Source organism: Patella vulgata, chromosome 1 (assembly GCF_932274485.2).
Source record: "Patella vulgata chromosome 1, xgPatVulg1.2, whole genome shotgun sequence".
NCBI lineage: Eukaryota > Metazoa > Mollusca > Gastropoda > Patellidae > Patella > Patella vulgata.
The window spans coordinates 39,780,719-39,805,018 of record NC_065879.2 but is presented as its reverse complement, the minus strand read 5'-3'; the positions used below and the strand labels follow the sequence as shown (position 1 = coordinate 39,805,018).

At 34.4% G+C, this 24,300-nt stretch overlaps 1 protein-coding gene across 1 annotated transcript; it reads right to left on the bottom strand.

Moving 5' to 3' along the window:
- Window positions 1-13,771: 13,771 nt before the first annotated feature.
- On the bottom strand, window positions 13,772-24,300 carry LOC126812766 (uncharacterized). Its single transcript, XM_056102087.1, has 6 exons — window positions 22,538-24,300; window positions 17,678-17,850; window positions 15,153-15,713; window positions 14,526-14,590; window positions 14,031-14,115; window positions 13,772-13,832 (listed from the first exon to the last, which is right to left on the bottom strand). Exons 1-6 carry the CDS (start codon window positions 24,258-24,260, stop codon window positions 13,788-13,790), a joined length of 2,652 nt encoding a protein of 883 aa, XP_055958062.1. The 5' UTR covers window positions 24,261-24,300; the 3' UTR covers window positions 13,772-13,787.

Here is a 24,300-nt window from a genome sequence, read left to right as displayed (position 1 = left end):
AAAACAACATGACATTGGGAACGATAGAGACCCATTAAACGAGTGACAAAAAGAATAAATGTAGCGCTATCGCTAATGAACCGTTGCCATTCTCGGCAATACTATATACCGGAAAACACCGGAAAACAACCGGAAAACACCATTTTATACTGAATACCGGAAAACACCGGAAAACACTAAATACCGGAAAACACGCTAAATACCGGAAAACACCCTAAATAGGTAACCCGGAGCCTGGTCCTCTGTGTGCGGTTTTGGACCAAGTGAGCGCCGATGAAGGAAGGTCACGGTCATTACGATGTTCGTTTTACAAATAGCCCCCCACCCCACCCCCCAAAAAAAATTTCCGATTTTTTTTTCTCCAAAATTTTTTTGACGAAATAAATTTTCTGTCACATAAAAAAAATTCGAATTTTTCCGAAAAATTGGTTTTACAAAAAAAAACATTCCGTAGAAAATAATTTTACAGAGAAAAATACTGGAAATAAATTTGAATTTTTCTTTTGAATTTTTCTTTGACCGTAGGCGATCGCTCGCTTGTATGTTAATGAACTTATTTCATCAGCGCTCACCTGGTCCAAAACCACACACGAGGACCAAACTCCAGGTTATTAAATAGCTACCGGAAAAATTAGAAGAGTAAACTGTGCCCGAGATTTTTTTTAGAGAGCGCGCCGCGCCGCGCCGGTCCGGGAGGGAACATCGTCAGGGTGGGACGGGGGTTGAATTGTCCAGTCACGTGACGACCATACATCTTTCGTTCCTCAACCCATATTATTTCCACAGTCATTGTATTTAATCACAAATTACGGGATGATATACGAAAATGCAGGTTTACTTTGAAATAGTGCAAATGATACTTTTCCATCTACAATCTTCAGATCAAAGGATGCAAGTTCTTACACAGTGCAGCATAATTTCGGCAACAGAAGACATCTCAAATATCGATTGTCTGAAAAAACATTTTCTCGGGGACATGTTTTTCCGAATACGCATTCGGTGTAAGTCTTCAGCCACCAGGAAGTGGTTAACATAGTAATGTTTTATTACGATAGTAGTACATAAAACAAATTGGTTGCCTGAGGTTCTCGAGGGGGGGGGGGGCGTAGTCCTCTGTTTCACAAACCATAACAACAATTGCTTCCTTGAAAATTTATCGATCAACCCTTTTCACAGACGTCCAGCTTACCACTTCCCGTCAATGCAGTAAGATAGAATATGTAGTTTTCTCATGGACAATTGGGCGAAAGTTGGAGTTTTCTCAAGGAAAACTGGTCAACAAGTTGGGGAAAAAAGCTCGAAAAAATCCTGTGTGCGGCCCTCGGAATATGATGGAATATGTTGAATATTATTATGGTTCAAGTGATTATATTTGACACTGGAATGAAAGTAAGCCCAGAAACAAGTAGATTTTTAGCCCTTCCAACGAGATGGATAGCTCTTGGAAAGGATAGACACTTTTCAGATTACAGCCTGTCCGAGAATTGCGTAGCATCCATTTCGTTTGGTGATTAGGACACATAGCGGTTAAACCCGGAACTTCAACTCGAACTATTCAGAGATTTATTAACTTGCTGTTTTATGATGCGATTTTTTGTTACCTAGGGAGGGGTTGGCCTAGTCGTGCCTTCCACAACGCTGATGCCAGCGTTACTGGTAAGAATCAGGAGACCGGCGCAACCGGCATATAATGGGGCCCTCCGAGGGCAGTGTTTAATCTACTGAAATACTGAAACACTGAAATCTACTGAAATTTACTGAAAACTAAAATTAAAATACAAAATAAAATATGGTCAATGATGGAGGTAGGCTGATTGCGTCTTTTAAAACATTCAAAACATAATAGGCATCAACAAAATTTTGGAGAAAAAAAATCGGAATTTTTTTATTTATTTTTTTTGGGGGGGGGGGGATATTTGTAAAACGAACATCGTAATGACCTTGACCTTCCTTCATCGGCGCTCACTTGGTCTAAAACCGCACACAGAGGACCAGGCTCCGGGTTACCTATTTAGGGTGTTTTCCGGTATTTAAGATGTTTTCCGGTATTTAGTGTTTTTCCGGTGTTTTCCGGTATTCAGTATAAAATGGTTTTTTCCGGGTTGTTTTCCGGTATATAGTATGGCCCGCCATTCTTTATCATTTATCTAGTGAAGCTCGGTCATTCGTCTTGTCAAATTCCACGATTCCTTTTGTCATTAGTCCAATCCCACTTTATCTATTGAATCCCTGTTATTTACTTTGTAAGTCTTCTAATCGGTCTCTGTCATTCTACACATTTGGCATTCCCGTTATTAGTATGTCATTCTCTCTGACATTCCTGTAGTAGGGCTCTTGGGTGTTATGCTTTACATCAGACACTTTTATGCCCGAATTTTTTTAAATAAATTATAATTTTCTAATGAAATTGTCGCTCATCTGGTATGGCATATATTATCCCGTTTACTATAAATTTTCGTTGTTAAAAAAAAGTCAGAACAAGTCCTAAATATATTCATGTTTTTTTTTACCAATGACCAATAATCATTATGATCTTTGCACAATAATTTGATATATACATTTTAAATAAATTTAACTTAATAAGGTACTGTGTTATATATACTGTATACATATATGTGGTATTGTAGCCTACATTAATAATACAAACTTTGTGAAATACCAGCTCTAAAATGATTTGCACACTCAACTTTAATTTATTTGAATTCGACATACTATTCCACTTCCTGAGTCAACCCATGTCTAAACTACACTATCTTTGGTAAATTTTTTGGAGACTTGATGCTAGGCCTTTATGTTAAGATAGGTTGCCAGACAATGAAACATACGCCCACAGTCCATAGCAGCTAATGGTGGGATTTACAAGACAATTTCATACAGATCAGATTATAATTTTCCTCGTTTGAGGGTTCACTGAAACAAGGGCTTTATCTCTGGAAGTATTTTACAACAATTGTTGAAGTTCGACAGGCTTTTCCATTTTACTAATTTAAATAAGGCTTATCAATTTTATACAGATTTGATAAGGGCCATAAGTAAAACAAGGGCCATAACACTAGAAGCAATGGACAGAAATTGCTGAAATTCAAAAGGCTTCTTCTTCGTTAAATGATGCATATAAATTTCATATAGATCCAATGATAACTTTTGTCATTAGAGCGTTCACAAGGTGCAACAACTTGAAACAAGGGCCAAAACTCCAGAATAAATTAACGGAAATTAAATAGGATTATCCATCTCACTAATGTATGCAACATATATCAATTTCAAAACAATCATATGATTAATGTAGTCTGTAGAGTGTTCACAAGAAATGTGGGCGTATAAAAATGAAAATATGCATATATCTTGAATTGCATAATACCTTGCAGATTAAAAACAAGTCACTTGCAAACTACAATATTGTGAAAGTTAAATCTATAAAAGGAGCATCAGTCCAAATATTGTTTATTTTAATGGGCCCAGGAGATTATCTACTGTTGATATCTTGATTTTTCTCTTAATTACATGTTAATCAATCAATTTGAATACTGCAACAAGATTTAGGGTTATGTGACCAGATCTTTGCATAAATCATTTTATCTGTAGATATAATATCATTATACAACAATAATACATTTTTTCAAGTTTATTATATATACAATTCAATCTAATTTCATTTTTGTTTAAAATAAATGCACTATAAAATACAATAGAAAGTTTGATTTATTAACGTGATTATTAATGGACATCCATTTAATGAAATTTCCATTTCATGGATGCAAGTAAATGCATATTTTGGTATCCTATTCTTCATGATCACATACATATAAATATATTATTAGCTTTCTTCTTATCAAAAACAATAAAAGATAAACAATACTGTAATGTTATATTATCTTTTACATGGTCTATTATAACAAAACAAGAGACAGCTGTATAAAATATATGAGCTTTGGACGGATTATGTCAAGAGTAATTATTTCAGCCATCCAATCTGTATGGGGCTATAACCGTCATATTGATGCTGTAGTCAGTATATTGGCTTCACTGGGAGGTTTCATTGACATTGAGTACTGAAAATGATAATCAGTTGTCCCTGACCAGATGTACCACTATTGATTACAGAGTTTAGTTGTTAAAAGATCCTTCCCAAAAGGTAGGAAATGAATTATTATGTAGAATGATTGGAAAGGCAGAATCATATTCCAGAAGCAGTGGTAACATCCATTATACATCATTCAAACAAGCAGACATGGATTAAGTTTTTCCAAAATGTATAGTTCATTTTAATAGCAGATAAAATTGTGAGTTCAAGCTGAAGTAATAGTACAGGGGATGTGGACCTGGTTCCTAGAGAATGTATGTCTTTATGTTTAACAAGTCCACATACAAAACCAAACGCAAGGAAAGATAATTGAACAGGAACACCAAGATACCATGGTTAATGAACTGATAAAAGCTTGTAACCATTGTTTCTGCAATTCTTAGCTGTAAACAGTTATCACAGATACAGAAATTGTTACATTAAAGGCCCATTACTGAGTTTCTATTAATAAAAAAGAATCTCATTTTATCTCGTGTTCCACTAATGACATATTTGGATGAAAATTCGTTAACAGATAATATTTGGGACTGACAGAAATTATAAGATTCATTCAAATCCAAATCCAATTGATTCAGATGAGTCATGATTAATATATTTCACTAAATTAAGCATCAGATTCACATCTTAGACCAATTTTGACTATTCTTAAAATATACTGAGTTGCAATGAAAATGCAGAACTTTTTATAAATGGATGATCGTAAATTTCGTTTGAAAGATACACTTCAATCATGCAATTCTAAATTTGGATTTTTAGCCATTGTGCTTAAATTTCACTATAAAGTTAAGTTGTTATGGCCTCTGTTGGTTGTTGCTGATTTTCCTGTGTATTATGTCATGCAGTCACTGTGCATTTTCATTGTGTCTCAGTACAATACCCCCGCTTCCCGATAAAACTTCATGTACAAAAAAAAAATGCATAGATAGATATATCACAGATAACAATTATTGTAGTTATAATATTGGTAAATAAATTATGCTAAGAATAAGATGAGATATACATATATATATATTGTATAATAGATAAAATATATATTCTTGTTTATTCTTTTTAAAACAGAAATTAAGGATCATTCATGAAAATACTGATGAATGATTCTCCGACAAATCATTGTTATTGAAAAAATGAGCTATTCTTACTTTTTATACATATTATATCATTTTCACAATTGGGACATAAGTTTGATTGATATAAAATGTAAACACCAGTGACATTTAAGGAAAATAACATTAAACAGCACATAGACGCACATACTGTGTTAAAAGACAGAAGAGGATTAGCCAACTTCTGTTTGGATGTATATATAGATATGTTAAACCTCAAGGGACAGTTTTTATCTATCCCAGAAGTATGCTGAAAATGATGTGCCTCTGTTATTTATTTCTTGAATCTAGACTGGTACTTTATAATACAGTTCAGGGAATTCCATCTCTTTGTTACAGTACAAGAAACCAATGTAACACCAACAAAACAAATAACAACAATAAGCCTGACCAGTTATGTCCTAAGAAGATGCATAGTCTTTGGCCTAGTTACATGAATGATTCCGTTTAGAAATTAATAGTCCACTTATCTATAATTTTTAAATCTAGAATGTTATAGCATATAGCCATGTCCTGTTTAACACAAACAGCTGTCAGTTATACGGCAGATTGTTTTTTATTTCACTTTGGTACCAAATACAACATTATGTCTTGTATATCACAGTAAGCTAAATCAATAAATCATTATAGTGAAAACACAAGTTTCACCAGTCAGAGGATCCAAAGTCTTTTCGTCGATGTAGCCCATGTTTTCTGATTTCCCCCACAACTTCCTTTTTCATCTTTTTAGTAAGTTTCTTTATTTCTCCTGACAATCTCAGTGATTCGTTTAAATCTGTACTCTCATCAGATGTATTACTCTATAGAAAAAAAAGTTTGATTTAGATATCCTAACCATGCCATGTCTCTTTACCAGTTCTTTACTAGTTACAAATTTGCCGATCATTGTAGACCACCTGGATTAGTAATGGGGAAAGGGAGTAGCAGGTCTCATGGGGGTACCAATAGTTCAAAATCTTCACTTGCACTTTCTATTTATGAAAATTACAGTTCTTGTAACATTTTCTTGGAAACCAAATTCTAAAAAATTATCTTTTGAACCCTTTATTATATATTTTTCTAACCAGAGGCTGCCAGGCAGGATACGCATACATTTTGCAAGAGATGGATAGAGAACAAGTTAAAAACAAAAACAATTTTTTTTTATAATTAGGGACCATAATCCAGAAATGTGCAAATATCAAAAGGGACTAAAATTTTTGGAATATAAGGACATGTTTTAAGTTGCATCAAAATCGGATAAAAATTGTGACCTCTAGAGGTCCATAACCTTTGTATTACATGTACATACTTATACACAATTTGTGTACAAAGAGTGGCCATTTTGTCGGGCACTTTCATTTTGGTTTACCCGAAATTTCAATTCAATCTTCATTACAGTAGAATGGTGATATATCTAAACGTTTTTTAAAATCGAAAAACAAAATGCGACCTCTAGAGAATAAACAAGCTAAAATTGCAATTTTTCGACCAATCAGGGGCCATAATCCAGGTAGTTACGTTCGGATATGTGTGATTATCAAACGGAACCAAGATCTTTATGATAACAACATATATTTAAAGTTTCATCCAAATCGGATAAAAAAAACTGTGGCCTCTAAAGGGTCCACAACCTTGATATACCATATTTTACACTATTTGTGTACAAGAGGCGGCCATTTTGTCTGGCAGTTTTGGTCCAATTTTCACGAAATTATAACTCAACCATCATTAGGGCCCGGTGTAACGGTGTTATACTAAAAACATTTTTTTTAAATCGAGTTAAAATTGTCACCTCTAGAGGGAGCACAAGCTAAAAACAAGATTTTTCGTACAATCAGGGGCCATAATTCAGGAAGTTTCGATCCTATATGCGCGAATATCGAAAGAAAACAAGATATTTGGGTTATAAACATGCATTTCAAGTTCCATCAAAATCGGATCAAAATAGTGACTTCTAGAGTGTCCACAATCTAAAAACATGATTTTTCATACAATCAGGGGCCATAATCCATGAAGTAATGGTCCGATACATGCCAATATCGAAAGGAACCGAGATCTTTGGGAGATTGACCTATATTTCAAGTTTCGTCAAAATCGGATAAATATTGTGACCTGTAGAGTGTCCACAAACAAATTATTAACATTAGGAGACTATAAGAATATATTCATCTTCATGACTGTATAGCTACATGTATAATAGGGAATGATTTGAATTGGTCAGACCTACTCGAAAGTGTCATTCATGTGCACAACCAATTTGTACACAAAGAAACATTTGCACATCCAAACAACTACAAAACTTTCCTTTGTAGCGTTGCAGACTACTGTCTGAATAGTAGAAATTGGTTCGATAAATTTCAACGGTTCTTCTAAGAGAAATATTAAACTAACCTCATCATCACTATATTCTCTACGTCTACTTTTAGATCTGTATTTTCTAGATGTTGTGAAACTCTGACTTCTGAAAATACAGGAAAATAAGTATTCCAATTTATTAACAGGAATAAAGTAAAACCCCATTCTACATACCTTCTTATTTTCTAATCAGCTTTTCTTTTTTATGAATCATAATTAAAGGTATATTTTTAAACTTGATGTAATTCAACAGGAAAACAACTGTATGCATAGGTATTACTAAACCGATATCGTCTTCATTGGTTTAATATTCTGCCAAAAATGTATTCAAAGGTTAGCAGAATATTGGAACTTTGTGAGAGACTTATATTGACAAGTTGTTTCGTGTCCCAACAAATACAAAATATTTACATCTTATTACAGTGGCCATCGAAGTATATATATCTGATATACTATAGACTGTTGCTATTTATAGTAACAATATAATAATTGTGCAGTTCAGAACAAGACTTATATCCTTTAAAAAAACTTATTGAATTTATTCACAGCTAAATTAACACTGACCTTTGTCTAGGAGAAAGGATTTCTTCTTCTGAATCGGTATCCGATAAATCACTGATATCTTTATTATAATATTCTGAACGTTTTCTATCTTGTCGTGGAGAACTATGTCTAGGTACGGAACGTGATCTTGTTCTAGATGCAGATCTTCGTCTTGTTCTAAAAAATATTTATTTATCGCATTATTTATATAACAAGTGTATTATTGGCCTTTTGGGTGACCTTTAATTGTCAACAAGCTCAAATCATGATCGATCAGACTGGTAAAAAGTAATTTCAAATTAATCACTGTTGTTTATCTGTCAGAATAATAAAACTGCAAAGAACCATTCCCAATAGTTCGATATATAAGTCTTAAATCAAAACATGAAAGAGTTGTGGATATGTCAGGTTTTCTATAAAACGGATACCACATTTTAGTTTTGTATTTATATTAAAAGAAATTTAAACATCATGAAAGTAGGTTAATGATAAGAGTATTGAAATTGATGTTCTTATGTCTTTTTGCCATTTTAACAGACAATTAGCAAATGGTTATTAATCACTGGTGAAAGGCCATATTTAAATTACTTTTTAAAGATTCAAAAGTTAACCCTACCTAGAAGTGTGTCTGTATGAGTTTCTTAAAATATATTCTTGATTTTCTGGAGAATGAGTGTGTTCACCTGTTCCACCACACATAACACAAACTGATGTTTTTGTAGGATATGGAGGTGGTCTTCTCCTAGGTTGGGACTCAACACCAATGTCTGAATAATATTGTTCACGAGTGACATCCTGTACACGCTGAGAATGATGTCTAGGTGTTGATGCTATTGGACGTCTGGAATGAGGTAAAGAATTAACTCGTGGTCTATAGCTATTCTCAGAAACATAACCATTGTGCATAACAACATGAGGTCTTTCATTTCTTTGATGAGCCCGCAAAAACTCAGCACTGTATGGAATTCCTGCAAAATCACTTTGATGTTCTCTCGGACGAGTACCAGAGTGGATATTATGTGTTTTTTCTGAAGTGTAAATTTTGGCCCCTGATGGTGTCCTAAAGTATCCTTGAGACTGTAACTGTAAACGCATACCAGTGGTACTATATCGTGAGGGGCTTTGTATATGTTGAGGTAATCTCGATTGTTCATGATTTCTGTGAAAAAATTCTGGGGTCATTGGAGTATGTGCAGACGGGATATTTAATGAGGGATCAGAACCATAGCCATTTCTAATAAGAGGAACTTTAACTTCTTCTTCTGAATGTCTCCTAGCCCTGTCCATATTTCTTTGATGGATTCGAGTTCGGACTGGGTTATTTGGGGAGGGTGGAGCATTTTCAGCATATGCATCTGCAGCAGCATATCCAAGTGGCAAATCATCTTGTTGGCCTCTTAACGGTAATGTCCAATAATCATCAAAATCACGACCACCACGCCCCGAAAAAGAATTAGCTCGTCTACGTGGCATACGCATAAATCCATAGGGGTCATCAAAAGGGTCGTAGTATTCTGGTTCTTCACGATTCTGTGGAGCTGGGGGTGGGGGTATCCTGTTTTCATGAACCATTGCCACAGTTTCTCTTAATCTGTCTAATTGGTCCTGAAGAGCTTGGAGGCGGCTACTGTATATAAAGAAAATAAACATGTCAAGTAGATGATTTCTTTTCTGTACAATGTTAAACCTAAGACAAGATCATCATTAACCTATAATAGGATGTAGGCAACCATTAAGATTACAAAAATCGTAATATATCAAACAGTATAGATTTGTAGAAAAACAAGCCAACAGCGAGGCTGATGTTCCCCGCCGAAATCCCAAAATAAATAGATGACACATATTAATTAATCGCACATTTTTTTTTTCAACAGTATCAACTATACACTAAGTTACATCACTCTCTATCAGATAGAATCAAAGTTATCTTGTCCCAAAGCTTCTACCTCAATTAAAAGCAGAGTTGTTATGTTCCAAAGTCTTGACCAATCAAATTGCTTATCTATCCTTAGCCTAAGCAGAAAATTATCATCATCAAACTTAGTCAAGGTAATGATATAATGAATCTATACTCTTAGTTTCATCACTCTCACTTAATTAAAATCAAAGTTATTCGCCCCAAATGATCAACCAATCAGATTGCTTATCTCTGCTTACCCTAACCAGAAAATGCTCATCTTCGAACTCCATCAAGGCATTTGTCTAATCAACACCAACACCAAGTTTGAACGCCTAGCTCAATTAGACGGAGGGTTATTGTGTTCCAAAGTCTCGACCAATCAAATTGCTTATCTCTCTGCTTACCCTGAGCAGAAAATGCTCATTATCGAACTTAGTCAAGGTTATGATGTAATGAAACTATACACCAAGTTTCATCACTCTCACTTAATTAGAACTAAAGTTATCGTGTCTCAAAGCATCAACCAATCAAATTGCTTATCTCTGCTTACCCTAAGCAGGAAATGCTCATCTTCAAACTCCATCAAGGCATTGACCTAATAAACACCTACACCAAGTTTGAACATTCTAGCTCAATTAGAAAGAGAGTTATTGTGTCGTGTGTCCCAAAAAGTGTGACGGACAGACAGACAGATGGACGGACAGACAGACAGACGGACAAACCCAAAAACCTGGGAATAGACATCAAGATCATCAAATTTGAGTCAATAGTTATGGATGTGCATTGTGCGGTCATTTGGAGGTGTTGGTTGCCATTTTTGATGCCATATTGGATTTTTGTGTTACATAATAGGCCAACATCATTTTGTATGATCTTAGTGTGTTCTTCGTCCCAAAAAACCTAGGGATAGACACCAAGATCATCAAATTTGAGTTGATACTTTCATAGTTATGATCTTAAGACATTTTATGGCTGCTATCTTGAAAACACACTTTTCCGCCGGTCCTACTTTGGTAAACTTTTAGTATGTTAAAAAGTACACTAAAAACTACCAGAATCAGTTGAGAAACCTTCCGTAGCAATTTTTTGAGGGTTAAACTGTATTTCGACCTGACTATCTGTAGTTTCTTCTCTTGGTAATTATATCCCCTTTATAGTTTATTAGAATTATGTGCAGCTAGCTTACCTGCGTGTAGAAGAGCCACGGGTTGTGTCAGATTCAGTTCCCGCTACTTCCCGGCCAGATTGGACACCTAGAGTGGTAAGATTTCTAAAACCTCGAGCATTTTCTCTTTGTGTCTTCATTGTATTTGAAGAATTCACTTTTTGTTGACTAGTTTGTCTTGAAGCTGTCCTTAATTTTTGGGGAGAAAATTGTTGAGGTAACATTTCTCTCTCCATATTGTCTATGCTGTGTCTGGCATATATCACACCTTGATTTGGTGGTGTAGCTCTGAGAGTTGTTTCCACTGATGAATAAGAATCTCTTGTCCTCGGTAGTTTGGTGGATCTGGGTTTCTCTTGATTTCTGATTTCTGTTTCTTGTTGTCTTTGTTGTGGTTTTGATTTCATTTGCTGTTTTGGTCGTGGTGTGACATCTGTGTCCTCTATAAAAACATAAAATAAAACATCTTTAAAATCAAATTTTCAATACCCGATCTATACAAGAATTCTATTTCAATATTTGCAATGAAGGAAGTGATTGAGGTCCCTGTCTTGTCAATATAATAATTCAGTAATTTTTATATTATTAAATAAGTGGGAGCAGATTGGCTAATCACTTTTTAGTCTAGTCTTTTGCCTTTTAAATTCCAACTGCCATATGAGCTTGTATGTACACTACAGTTTATATATAGGACCTTGATGGTCAGTCCTAATCTCAGTGAAGAGGAGCCAAGAAACTTTCATCAGTCTTGAAATGACATTAATCTTATCAGTAAGAATAATATGGCATCATTAATCAGCCTATAAACATACTACTTGCTAAACATGCATTTAAATTTGTAAATTTATGAGAAAATGATTGAAGTTACCAGATACTGTAAGCTATATATGGATTTATAACAATATTGGTACTTTAAAATCCGAAAGAGAAATATGTCAATAGTTACCATCTTCTGTATCTACCACAGTAGAGCTGTGTTGCTTCTGAGTCTGTTTTGGTTTGTTACCTCTCTGAGCATGTATAGACACATCACTAAGGTCACTATCTTCTTCATATAAATCTGATGCATCACCGGATTCATCGTATAGAAATCTATCTGAGGATGACCTTCTGCTACCATGTGATGATGCAGGTCTATTAGTTTGTAAATTTTTATTGCGAGCACCAGGCTGCTGCTGTGCACTTTGTCTTGAAGAAGGTCTAAGATATTACCAATGGTTAAAAGAAAAGAGCATTAATTGAGGAAACAAAAGTTTCTATCATTTAAATCAGTTAGTACAACACTTTCAAAAGTTGAGTTACATGTACCAATATTGTTCTAAAATATATATATCCTTAGGTCTTATTAAATTTTTGTTTACAAAGAGGTTGCTTCGAGTTAGAAAAGGTAATCTACACAGATATCCAAAGATAATATTTTAATCAATGTTATATTGTGCATCTACAATGCTAAATTTCCAATTATTAGAAGGACTGCAATGACATTTTGGTTCTGTGTTTTTTTTTAGGTAGGTGGGATGTATTGTCTAACTGGTAAATATATTCTCACCTCTCCTGAATGTCTGTTGGTTGACGTAGTCGTAATGTTTCTTGCTGTTGTTCTTGTTGCTGTTGTTGTTGACCTGGTCCTACAACAGATCCTACAAAACCACTATCAACATCATCAGCACCTTGTTGTTTAGTCATTTGTTTAAATTTACCAGGACCAGGTAGTTTAGATAATGCTGTAGCTCCTTCTTCCTGATCAGATATACCACTATCATCTGGTAGACTAGTTCTACTACCTCCTCCAACACCATTCTGTAATATATATAATATTAACAGATATACTACCTCGCAACATCATATATAACATTAACAGATATACTACCCTGTATCATAACATATGTGTGATTAAATTGGCATTTTACCTTTTTAAGCTTCCTATCCTGGAAGTCATGATCATGTCGTCTGGGTCTTTGAACTCTGCCAGCTCCAGAATTTCTTGAACTATGGGAAGAATTAGAATCTCTATCAGAGTGGCTATCTCTGCCACTTCTAGGCAACCCTGGTAAATTTCTAGGTGATAATCTTTGTCTTGGTGATGGTACTCGTCCTTGATCACCATTATCTCTTCCACTACCTTTTAAGTAACAATAATTAAATAAGTTCTCTATAATTGCTTTAAAATGGAAGCAGTTGAGATATTGATATTACTGAAGCAGTGGGAGAAAATTAGAGTACCCAGCGAAAATCCCTTTAGGTTACATGTGTGGCCCTTCTTCTGGTCATGCACGTTCTTTCAAAATCACCAGTACCATAATTGTGGGCACTTACCTGGAGGAAATCGAGGAGCTGAATTAAAGTTCAGATTAGAACTTTCTATCATTCCGACATCTTCACCATTAACACCATGCAACTTAAAATAAAAATACAACCAAGCATGATGTCAAATGTGCAACTAATCTGGACCAAACAGCTATTCCTTTAATCCTTGAGTGCACTTTAGCGACTGAGCACAATAAGAATACATCACAATTTATATGGAATACAATCACTGGCTTGTTACGCATGTAGTACAACATTTTGACAAGTGCTCTCTTATCATTCTCAAGCTATAAAGCTGCTCCTTTAGTTCATTATTTTGAGACTATCATCCCCTCATACAGGTATTCCTTAGATCAGCCTCAGCAGTTCTGTATGTTTTTCTACACTGAAAAACTGGATAAGAGATGGCAAGGGTTTTTATACGGATATCTTTAGTTTTTACTTTTGACTGGGAGTGAACTAGAAACTTTGCCTTTGTATCATATATTTTCATCCCGGGTGACAATCTGATAATCATAAATAAGTCTTTCACAATAATAATATGAGATGTCACTCCAAAAAATCAAAATTAAATTATTGAATGTTTCCTACCTGTCCATTGACAAGTTCTGCTACTGTATTTTGGGATTTAACTCGATTTTTGGCTTCTTGGTCTTTTTTATTTAATCGTTCCATTCTTTTAAAGAAGAAAGATTTTAAGTAGACAAAATGAAAGGAAACAAGTTATAAGTTTTTAACATCTGATCAATAAAATATTTTATTTATACTTCTAGGATTATCTTTGCCATGCACCGAGAACGTTTTACACCACTGCACTGTATTGCATGTCTAAAAACAATTTTGCTTCCTAATGAAAAGTATTTAACTATCAGCCTCAACATGTGATTTTATGACTTTGTTCTCCTCATTAGCTTGGCAACTTGGTCTTTTCTACATTGGTTTCCTGATTTTGGGGATTCCTGCATTTTATTTCAAAGATAGGTTGCCAGGCAACAAAACATACGATCACAGCAGCTAAATCGTCCGAGCAAAGTGACAGAGATAGAACATACATTTAAAATTATTTGTATTGTTAGGTTAGCTCACCTTTCTTCTAGTTCTGGTGGTAAATGAAATATCTGTGGTGCTTCATCGCAGATTACCTTTAATTTCTGAACAAATACAAAAATATATAAAGTTACATAGAGCTTGCTATTTATCATAATTTATGAGCTCACTGCTTTCTAGGTCTTTTAAATCAAGCTATATACAGGTTATTAGCAATACAAATATAGGAATAGCAAATATTTTCTCAGCAAGATTTTGCCATAGGCAATAATGAACCAGCTTGTAGACAGCATTCATATAAACAGCATAAATTCTAAATCCTCACACTGACTAAACTAAAAAGCTTTGGTAAAATATGAAATGAAGTTTGTATAAGAACAGCTATCAGTGATAAAAAAGATCAAAAATAATATCTATATTATGTCTCATCTTAGCTTTCATTATGTTTGACAAGCTATTACAGTTGTATTACTAGAATATGGAGACTAAACACCATGTCAATATTTTGATTAGAAACTCTGAACTTATGGACTTATATACCAATCAAATATTGAGTTTGGTCATTACAAACATTACAACTTCATCTTTAACAAGGGCAATGTATTGATCTGTGGGGAAGCCCAAGATGTATAAAAACGTCAACTATAGTAAAATAACTCTTCTTACTCTAACAAGGTTATCGATTTCTTTATCACGATTAGGTGTCTTGGCCATTTGTTTTAATCGTCTGTATCTGTCCATCAAAGCATTATATTCATCATGCAACCTTCTAAGTTTCCCTTCAAACTCAGGCTCTAATTTTGGATGGATCATGTCATTGCCAGCATTTGGATCACGAATCTGCTTTTTTAATTGGTCAACAGCATGAGCCGTTTCAGATGCATCACTATGGTTACCATCCTCTCCATCAATTTCATCAGCCAATCGTTGTGACTGAAATGGTTGGCGTTGTTCTTTACCTTCTTGTAAATGAGAATCAATCTGTTCATGCATTACATCAAATTTCATTCCAAGCTTGAATAGTTCTCCTTCCAATTCTTTATCATCATCAAAATTAGCTTCTGTTGCCGTGGTTGCTCCCGATCTACGCATCACGTTATAGTCCTCCTTTGATTGTAAGTACTGTCTCCGTAATTTCTCGTGATCTGTTCGTATTTTATCAAATACTTGTTCTTTATCTTCTAAGGACAATTGTTTGTTTTCTACCAGATTTTCAAAAGATTGAATCTGAAATATTGACAGGGTATAATATATTCATCAAGGTGGGGTTATGTAAATTAGCAGCAAACGAATGTCTATATAACAGGAAATGAATTTGGTGATACAGTACATCAATCACTTTCCATCTCGAAGAGTTAGACATGCACAAGTTATCAGATTAAAGTTACTATATTAGAAACATGTTTTCTGCTAAATTGTGCATCAAATTCAATCCAGCTCAGCATTTCACCAGAATATTATTCATACCTTATGCAAGAGCTAAATCTGCCTATTGCAGGTCTTTCTTTAGGCCTGAAATGTTATCTAAATTATTAATTAGACATTAATTAACTTATCCAGATCATAATCAACTCTCGATGTCATCGCTAGCCTGCAATGTTTATTGGATTAGGTTCCGATCTGCTGTTCGACTTCCAACTTCCATTCATAATTTAATCATGAAATGGATAATTGAGACTATGTTTTTTATCGTACCGACTTTAGTAATGATGATCGAGGTTAGGCCAAAATTCAATCGCTAAAATCCTGATTCAGAGTGGATCCATTTGACTGAAATTTTCAGCAAATTCCTTTTACATTTTCTCGTTTTTAACAATTATAGTGAGAACTGCCAGCTCTTTATCTAATTACCCATAATGTATCTTTAAATACAAAACTAAATGGAAAAGACCAAGCTACTTGAGAAACAAAAAACCTTCAAATGTTACATCTGACAGGGAAGTTATTGAAAGAATAGTTTCTACACGTTTTCAAAAGTAGCATATCTTGAAGTGTGACTTTAGTTGCTTAGGGTACAAATAAATGTTTTATTTTAGAATGCTTTGCTAAATAGTTTTCTAATTTGTAGGCTAGCTTTAATTATAGTAGTAAGCGAATTCTTCTATTATAGAAACAGTACATAATCCTTTATGTATTATAAAACTATAACATAGGTTGTCTATATATCTTTATACTTATACGATCCAGACAATAGACAAGTTACAGCATGTTACTACTTACTTACCATTTAATCTACATGTACTAAATTACTTACTGATATCAAAATATACACTAGGCATTAACCAAGGTGAAGTCATGTCCCCCTTATTAATTCATATACCAATACTTGACATTTGATACCAATCCTTATATTATATTCAACAACTCGTTTACTATAGAGGGTAAATATTTTCAATTTTAGACAATGACATTCTATATGTAAGGAACAATACAAACATATGTATATATATTATTGATTTGATCCTAGATAATATCTATTGTTTAACAGTGACCTAACCCTAAAGATAAATATGTACCATACATTTACAAAACAATATTGGATTCTAAAGCTATTTTCTGTACCAATTTTTCAATTAAGATAATTGTAATTTTCAGGTCAACAAGAAAATATTTTCTTTACTCAATACATTGTTTTTGTTCTACACAAAAGCACAACAGAAACTGTTAGCTATGTGAACTATTGATATAAATAAGGGCTGGTATTATGTTTTCCAGCATAACCTGTCTCCTGCACAACACCTTTATTAACTATGTACTAATAGACAGGTCTTGGATTTAGGAAGCACATCTCATCAACAAAATGAAATGAAATGGGGTTTAACGTCCTACTGTTCTGCTCCGACTGGGCTAATGAAGACAGGCATACCCCATACAGTGTGTTATGGGGGAAATTGTGCCTGGACAGTGGTGCTACAATCTACTCTCATATCGAATTCCAACTACTATGTCTGTCTTTCACAATATTACCTCCACAGATACTGCTAGTGATCAGATACATATATACAATTTTGTGTTCAACTGTCAACATAGTAAGCCAAACATTAAACCAAATGACAAAAAATGGATCGTATAGAATAGAGTTTACACCATCACTAATCGAAAAAACAAAAAACATGGAGACTTAACGGGTAGTTCTTTTAAATCAAAATTCTAAATAAATGATTTTAATTACAGTATAGTCAATTACTTACCCGTTGATCTAAGAGTTTTGTCTGTACTAAAAGACTTGCTTTAACTTGGTCAGCACCAGATGGTGTTTTTAGCATTCTATCATCTGAGTCCCTTCCTAAGAGCTTGTCAGCTGTAGAAGCTAATTTGTTGTTCTCACTAGCTAAGGAAGAACTGTTGAAGGCATCACTGACATCTGAAAACATTTAAATTTTTTATAAAAGCCCTGATATTCCAAAAATTGTTATCATTACTTCTCTACAGTATATCCACATTCTTTCAGTCGAATCGCGAGTGAAAGGAATGGCACTAAGGGCAAAATCAAATTACTGCAACATGCATGTTTGCTTTTGTCTACATAGTTCTTTTCCAATCTTGAATTAGGCCGGTTTCATCTACACGTACCATTATCAGTTTTTATGGATAATAATTAAAAAAGGATATCCTTAGCAATCGTCCACCTATTGAGTGCATAACATCGTGCTGTACATTTATCTGTAAATCTTAATCAACTAAATACATTACACATCAAAACAGATGACTTTAACCCTAACACAGATGAGTTCATTATATTGGTTATGAAAACATCAATTCATAGGAATACCTGAAGATTTTTCCATTGGATGCACTGTCATAACTATATAAACTGTCCAAGGATCAACCTATCCTTAAATTTATCTTCGTCTATCAGGAAACATGTCAACAGTTATGTAAACAAAGGTAACTATCTTGAAGGATATCAATTGTAAAATATTTTATCACGTATGCAATATGAAATACACACAACAAAAATATGTTGGCTATATTATACTTTTATATGCATTTAAGTTGATAGAGATATGATTCAATTTAATAAAGGTTTTATGGTCAAATAAATCATATAATCAGAAATCCTTCAACCAAAACATTCTTACAGCATACACATGAATACATAACACGTAACAGTTTGGAAATGGATTTATGTTAAAGATTGTAAAATTGACATTTATTGGCAAAGCTGAGAGAGGTTTACTCATCACCAACAAGGTTATCTCTGATATATTTTTATATTTCAATGCCTTCTAGAGCTTCAGAATCTTGGTAGGTTGGAGATAACTAGACTATTCAGAACCAAAAAATTGGTTAGGTGTTGGACCCTAGCTGTGATTAAATAAATGACTTACAACTAGCCTCTGATCTACAGCGCGTGCATTAGAACACACAGTCTGAGAATGAATAAAACTTCAAATAATTATACTGAACTAAAATTAGGTCATTTTACACACAGGATTTCCTGAATTAGAGGTATATAGTACCAGATACATAGTTTTACATTTTTGTCATAAAGAAATGAAAGAAGCCAACGTTTGATCATTCAATTAATATACCTATAAAATAGATCGAGTCATAATCACATAATAAAAGAACATGAACATTCTTTTAACTCTTAGTTCAGTTTCTATAATTCCTTTTTGATTTAGTTGGGTAGAAGCCAAATATTTAACATTTTATACCATCCTACAATCTTATACTATGACAATAATTTCTGGTAGATATTGATATGCAAAAGGAGACTCATTCTGATCTATCAAATATATATAACTATTATTTTTTTACATTACACAGATGGCCAGAAGGATGACCGACAAAACTGACATAAGTAGTTTTCATGCAATTCCTTACTTTATCAACATATGTTGTCGTATAGGTATTTGATATACAAAAAAATATATGTATCACCATTTTCTTTATTACCCAAGATTTTGTCATTAATACCATATGGTTCAAAGGTTTTCAATCTAATGATCCACTGAAGTTCTATGGTACGTCTATTTATAGTAGATTTGGGGAGGTCAGGATTCATACCCAATTGTTTAATTATTTGATAGTGCCACCACTGCCACCTACTTCGACACATCAGAGAAAGACACCTTTCTCGAGTGTGGGGAATGTGGAAAACAGTTGCTCAGAAAAGAATACCTTAAAAAAAAAACACTGCAAAGGAACCCAACCCGCTGAGGAAGTGAACAAAATTGCCTATGGTAACAGACAAATCTTAACAGATAACACCATAGAAGATTTAGAAAACTCCACCCAACTACCACTGCTCAGCTATCACCATCACAGCCACTGAGGCTTCACCTTTTCACCACAGCACACCTGATGAAGCCTCACCCAGCACGAGCCAGAGCCACAACACCATTATGGACACCCCATCCCAGCTTTCTGCGACTGGGACCATTATACCTCCCCGAGCCTAATCGGTGCGGAAACATGGAACACCATTGCTCCAGTAGAAGCGATATCTGGAAGGATAGAGACCCAGAAGTAGACTTTCTCTTCAGGTTCCCTATCCAAACTAAACTATTAGATGCGATCCAGGAGGACCTCTCACTAGAATCCCAGCTTTCGAATACAGATTTTTATCATCCCTCATTTATTTCTGGCTTTTTTTCTGGATAATACAACTATTTAATCATCTATCTTCCTATGTTTTCTTCTATTCCTGCGCTTTCTCCCTCACCAGTTCGACATTCCTCTTACTGGGACCTTCACTATTATTTTCTTCACTCTGGAAATATGTCCCTTTTATCTCGTTTTGGCACACAGGGATACTTTGCTTTGATCCCCACCCCGATTTCTTAGGCTACACATAAACCCTGCCAGATTCCGAACCCCAGTACCAGGCAAACTTGTGAACCCCGGTAAAATACCAAACCCCGGTAATAGCAAGCCCAATAACCGTGACCAAACTGAAACCCCGGTGAAATTCTACTGGGGTCCCAACACAGTATGTAAGAAACTCACAAAGTGAGATTAATCTGTCTGAAGAGTTCACTATGAACGAAACTAGTAACTGCTAATTAGGGATAACTGGTCAAATTGACCATTTTTATCTACTCCAATATTATTTTTAAATTGATAAGCAAAGACCTGAAATCAGAGTTACCAATCAAAAATGAATTAAAGCAATATCTCCATAGATATTCTTTAGTACCAAATGGCCAGTGCATAAATGGGTGAAACAAATATATATCCTTAAAAGTACTTACAAATTATAAGCACTTCTGTTTTCAAGAAAGAAGGAAACACATGTTAATCCGGAGGCAATGATATTTTTATACCAAAAAGATGAAATGTGTTCATTCATGTCCATATCAGACTCATTAAATGATTTATGTCCTTTGTTCATTATGGTCAGTTCATTATGGTCATTATATAAATGGATGTCCTATAATCTCATGCAAAATGTCTCCTTTCTTGAATTTCAATCGTTCATAAATAACAATTACTGGCCTATGCTACATGACATATGTGCCAATTCAATTAGGTAGAAATATTATTGTTTTATCAATTTAAATGAAATTAAAACAAACTTTAAGGGGAAAACCTATAAAGCATGTGACCTATGAAATAAGGGTCAATCCCAACTTGTACAGTATTGGAACTATGAAACGTCATTATTGTATAGATATAGTGGTCAATATTACATTGTCAGAACTTGCAATCTTCATATTTAATTAATTCTTGAAGTTTATACCCTCCTCTAACCTATATAATAATTTCAATTTAACTTCTAAAGATCCATCTCTGCCTCTCCACACCCCCCCTTGTGTTACAAGAAACGTGGTATGCCATATCTATATACTATGTATAGGCCTAACTATACCAAACGCTCCCTATAAATAACTAGAATCGAACAAATTTGCGAGCACAAATATATTTCATGTCCTATAAATACCAATAATCTGTCTGTAAGGATTAAATCATCTGTTAAATGACAATACAGCTTTAATGTTTAATCCTATCTAATCTCTGTGGCTATAGAACCTTAATACATATCTTTTGCTCTAGCTATAAATGTCAATGCCTATACTGAAAAGTAATTTGTCAAGCAGAAATAACTAGGTTGAGACAGGTACAAGAAAATAAAGCTTTTATGGTAGGCCTATATACTCTATCTTGTTATTAGTAAACATTTACTTCATTGTGATATTTCGCTACTGACATGGATATTTTTTTTCATTAAAATGTCATATCCGAAAGGACACTTCAAAAGTTAATCATCATACCGAATTCCATCAGAATTCATTGCAGCAAAGAAGGTCAACTACAGTAGACCCTGCATATAACAGACGTGCATACAACGGACAATCGCTTATAACGGACACAACAGTTTGGTCCCGATTTTTATAATAGAAATTTCTTATTTTCAAAGTCTTTTATAGCGGACACTGTATAACGGACAATCGTTTATAACGGGCAATTTTCATCCGTACCTAATCGACAAATCAATGTAAAAGTCCATTTTTATAACGGACTCTCGAATAAGCAGAACAAAATGATGATATTACTGATTTTCTTCGTGTTTCTGGCAGATTCAAGCAGACCTGCATTACAGACTTTTTCAAATAAGCCTGTTTATTTTGAACATCCATAATATGTGAATACATACACGACTTTTATGTAAATACCTGTATGTTCTGTAGATTCTGCATATGATAAATGTTGTTATTTCATGGATGGTGTTACCTTCTGGTCGCTAATTCAGGGTCGATAGCAGATTTTTTGCATAATGGACACCGTTTATAACAGACGATTTCTTCCGGTCCCGATGTGTCCATTATATGCGAAGTCTACAGTATTTGAATTAGATTACATGAACTGATCCAATATTAAATCCCAGTAGATATTTTTCACACTAGATCCTACATCCTACATGTATTCAGGAGACAAAGAAGAATCCAAGAGATAACTTTGGCAAAACTGAGTAATAAGTTGAATATCCATATCAGATCATTTCTTATAACTGGATACAATACTATGAAATTAATACATGTATCAAAATTTCAAAGCTTTCTTGATAATGTATGAAATAGATTAAAATAAAATTATAAACATACCTAAACTTGGACTGAGGTATCTGTTGTTTATAGCTGGTGAAGAAGATAAAACTGCTCGTCCAGATACACCACCAAGATTAATGGACTGGATAGATTGAGGTACAGCCAGTGACCCCATCGGAATTTGATTAGGTATCGGAGAGTCTGTATGGAGGTTAATCTTAGCACCAAGTCTCATCTGATCAATTGTCAGTTCTGCTAGAGCATATTTGGACAGAAGACTATCATAATCTTTTTGAAGCTGTTGAACCAAAACGGTTGCTTGTTTTCGTTTTACAAATTCTTGTTTTAATTTAGTTGAGAGTTCTACATGTTCACCCTTAGGTTTGCTACCATCTTTGTTGTCATCTTCAGTATCATCCATAGTGATACGGGTGATTTCAGAGATGGTCATGTGAGTGGGTTTCACAGGACCGGATCGCCCATAAATATTTGTTGTGCTTTTACTCTTACTCTTGATTTTATATTCACCATCTTCACTGGTGTTTGGTTTTGGTAACATTCGCTTTGGCATTTTGTCAGACTTCGGTTTTTCGAAGAAACTTTCTTGCGATACAGCTTTGGGTAATTTTTTACCAGTACCAGATCGTGAAGTATGGTTTCCAGATTCTGAGGACAGAGATCTATGTGATTCTGGAGGGGAAGCTGTTTCTGGTCTTGTGGGTATTTCAATTTGTAAATCCTCTCTGTTTAAGCTGGTATCTCCTTCGTCGTTGTATGCACTGTTATCGTGTTGCCACACCTCTCTACTGTAAGGCGTTTGTGGTCGACTGCTTCTATGACTAGTTGAACTAGCTGGCCGAGTACTTGTGGTAGACTGATTAGGAGATATGGAATGTGATGTTCGGTTGTTTATTTTAGATGATGGTATTCGACTCGTAATGAAGAATATTTCATCATCGTCATCTTTGGAGTTGGTTGGGAAAAAGTCAAATGCTGATTTTTTGTCCACATATTTGTAAGTTTTGTTTTCGTACAACTCTTCTGCTTCTTCTGGTGTGATTTCAGGAAATGATTGACTGCTAATTGTTGAACTTGATCTTGTTTCTGGCTGACATCTAGCATTCTGCCCTATATTTCTAGCAACATGTTCTTCATGAGAGATACTTGGAGTTGTCTTAATGTCTCTTTCGCTATCATATAGATTTTCTTGAAAGTAGTGTTGATCAAATTCTCTGGAGTTTAATAAAGAATTATTTTGATTGTCATCAAAATCAGCACTGTCTACTAAAACACCCAAATCCCGAAGCCCTTGATAATATTCTTCGGTAAAAATATCACTTTTATTTGAATTCGATTTTGTAGGGTTTCTATTCTCCTTCGAATATTCAGCTTTTAATCTTCGCGGACTTTCAAAACTATGTCTAACCCCCAAGTTCCATTCCCTGTCCAAACTACCAGAAAATGATCCTCTGTCAATGTCTATGTCATCTTTTGAAGCCTCTAACTCACTTATATTTATACTACGATCATCATCATCATGAAATGACTCGTTAAAGCTATTGTTTGTTTGTAATAACGTTGACTGACTCGACTGTCGATCTCCTCCAAATCCAGAATCTGTCCAATGACCTCCAATTTTATTATAGGGATCAAATTCATCTCTCAAGATACCATTATCATCTAAGTGGAAACCAGCATCTGCAATAGAATAAAAAAAAACAGAATCTGAGAATTCTTTGAATACTTCATGAATGATGTAAAGGTTACGATAAATGTTCATAGTTTGAATGAAAGAGTATAATGTATTTATGCACCAGGCA

Excerpts from the sequence above, each read along its gene's own strand:
- LOC126812766 (XM_056102087.1), bottom strand. The coding sequence starts at position 24,260 with ATGAACATTTATCGTAACCTTTACATCATTCATGAAGTATTCAAAGAA. Across the intron at positions 14,116-14,525 it reads CCACCAGAACTAGAAGAAAG|AATGGAACGATTAAATAAAA; the intron begins GTGAGCTAACCT and ends CTTCTTTAAAAG. Across the intron at positions 13,833-14,030 it reads CAGAACTTGTCAATGGACAG|TTTTTCAGTGTAGAAAAACA; the intron begins GTAGGAAACATT and ends TCTCTTATCCAG.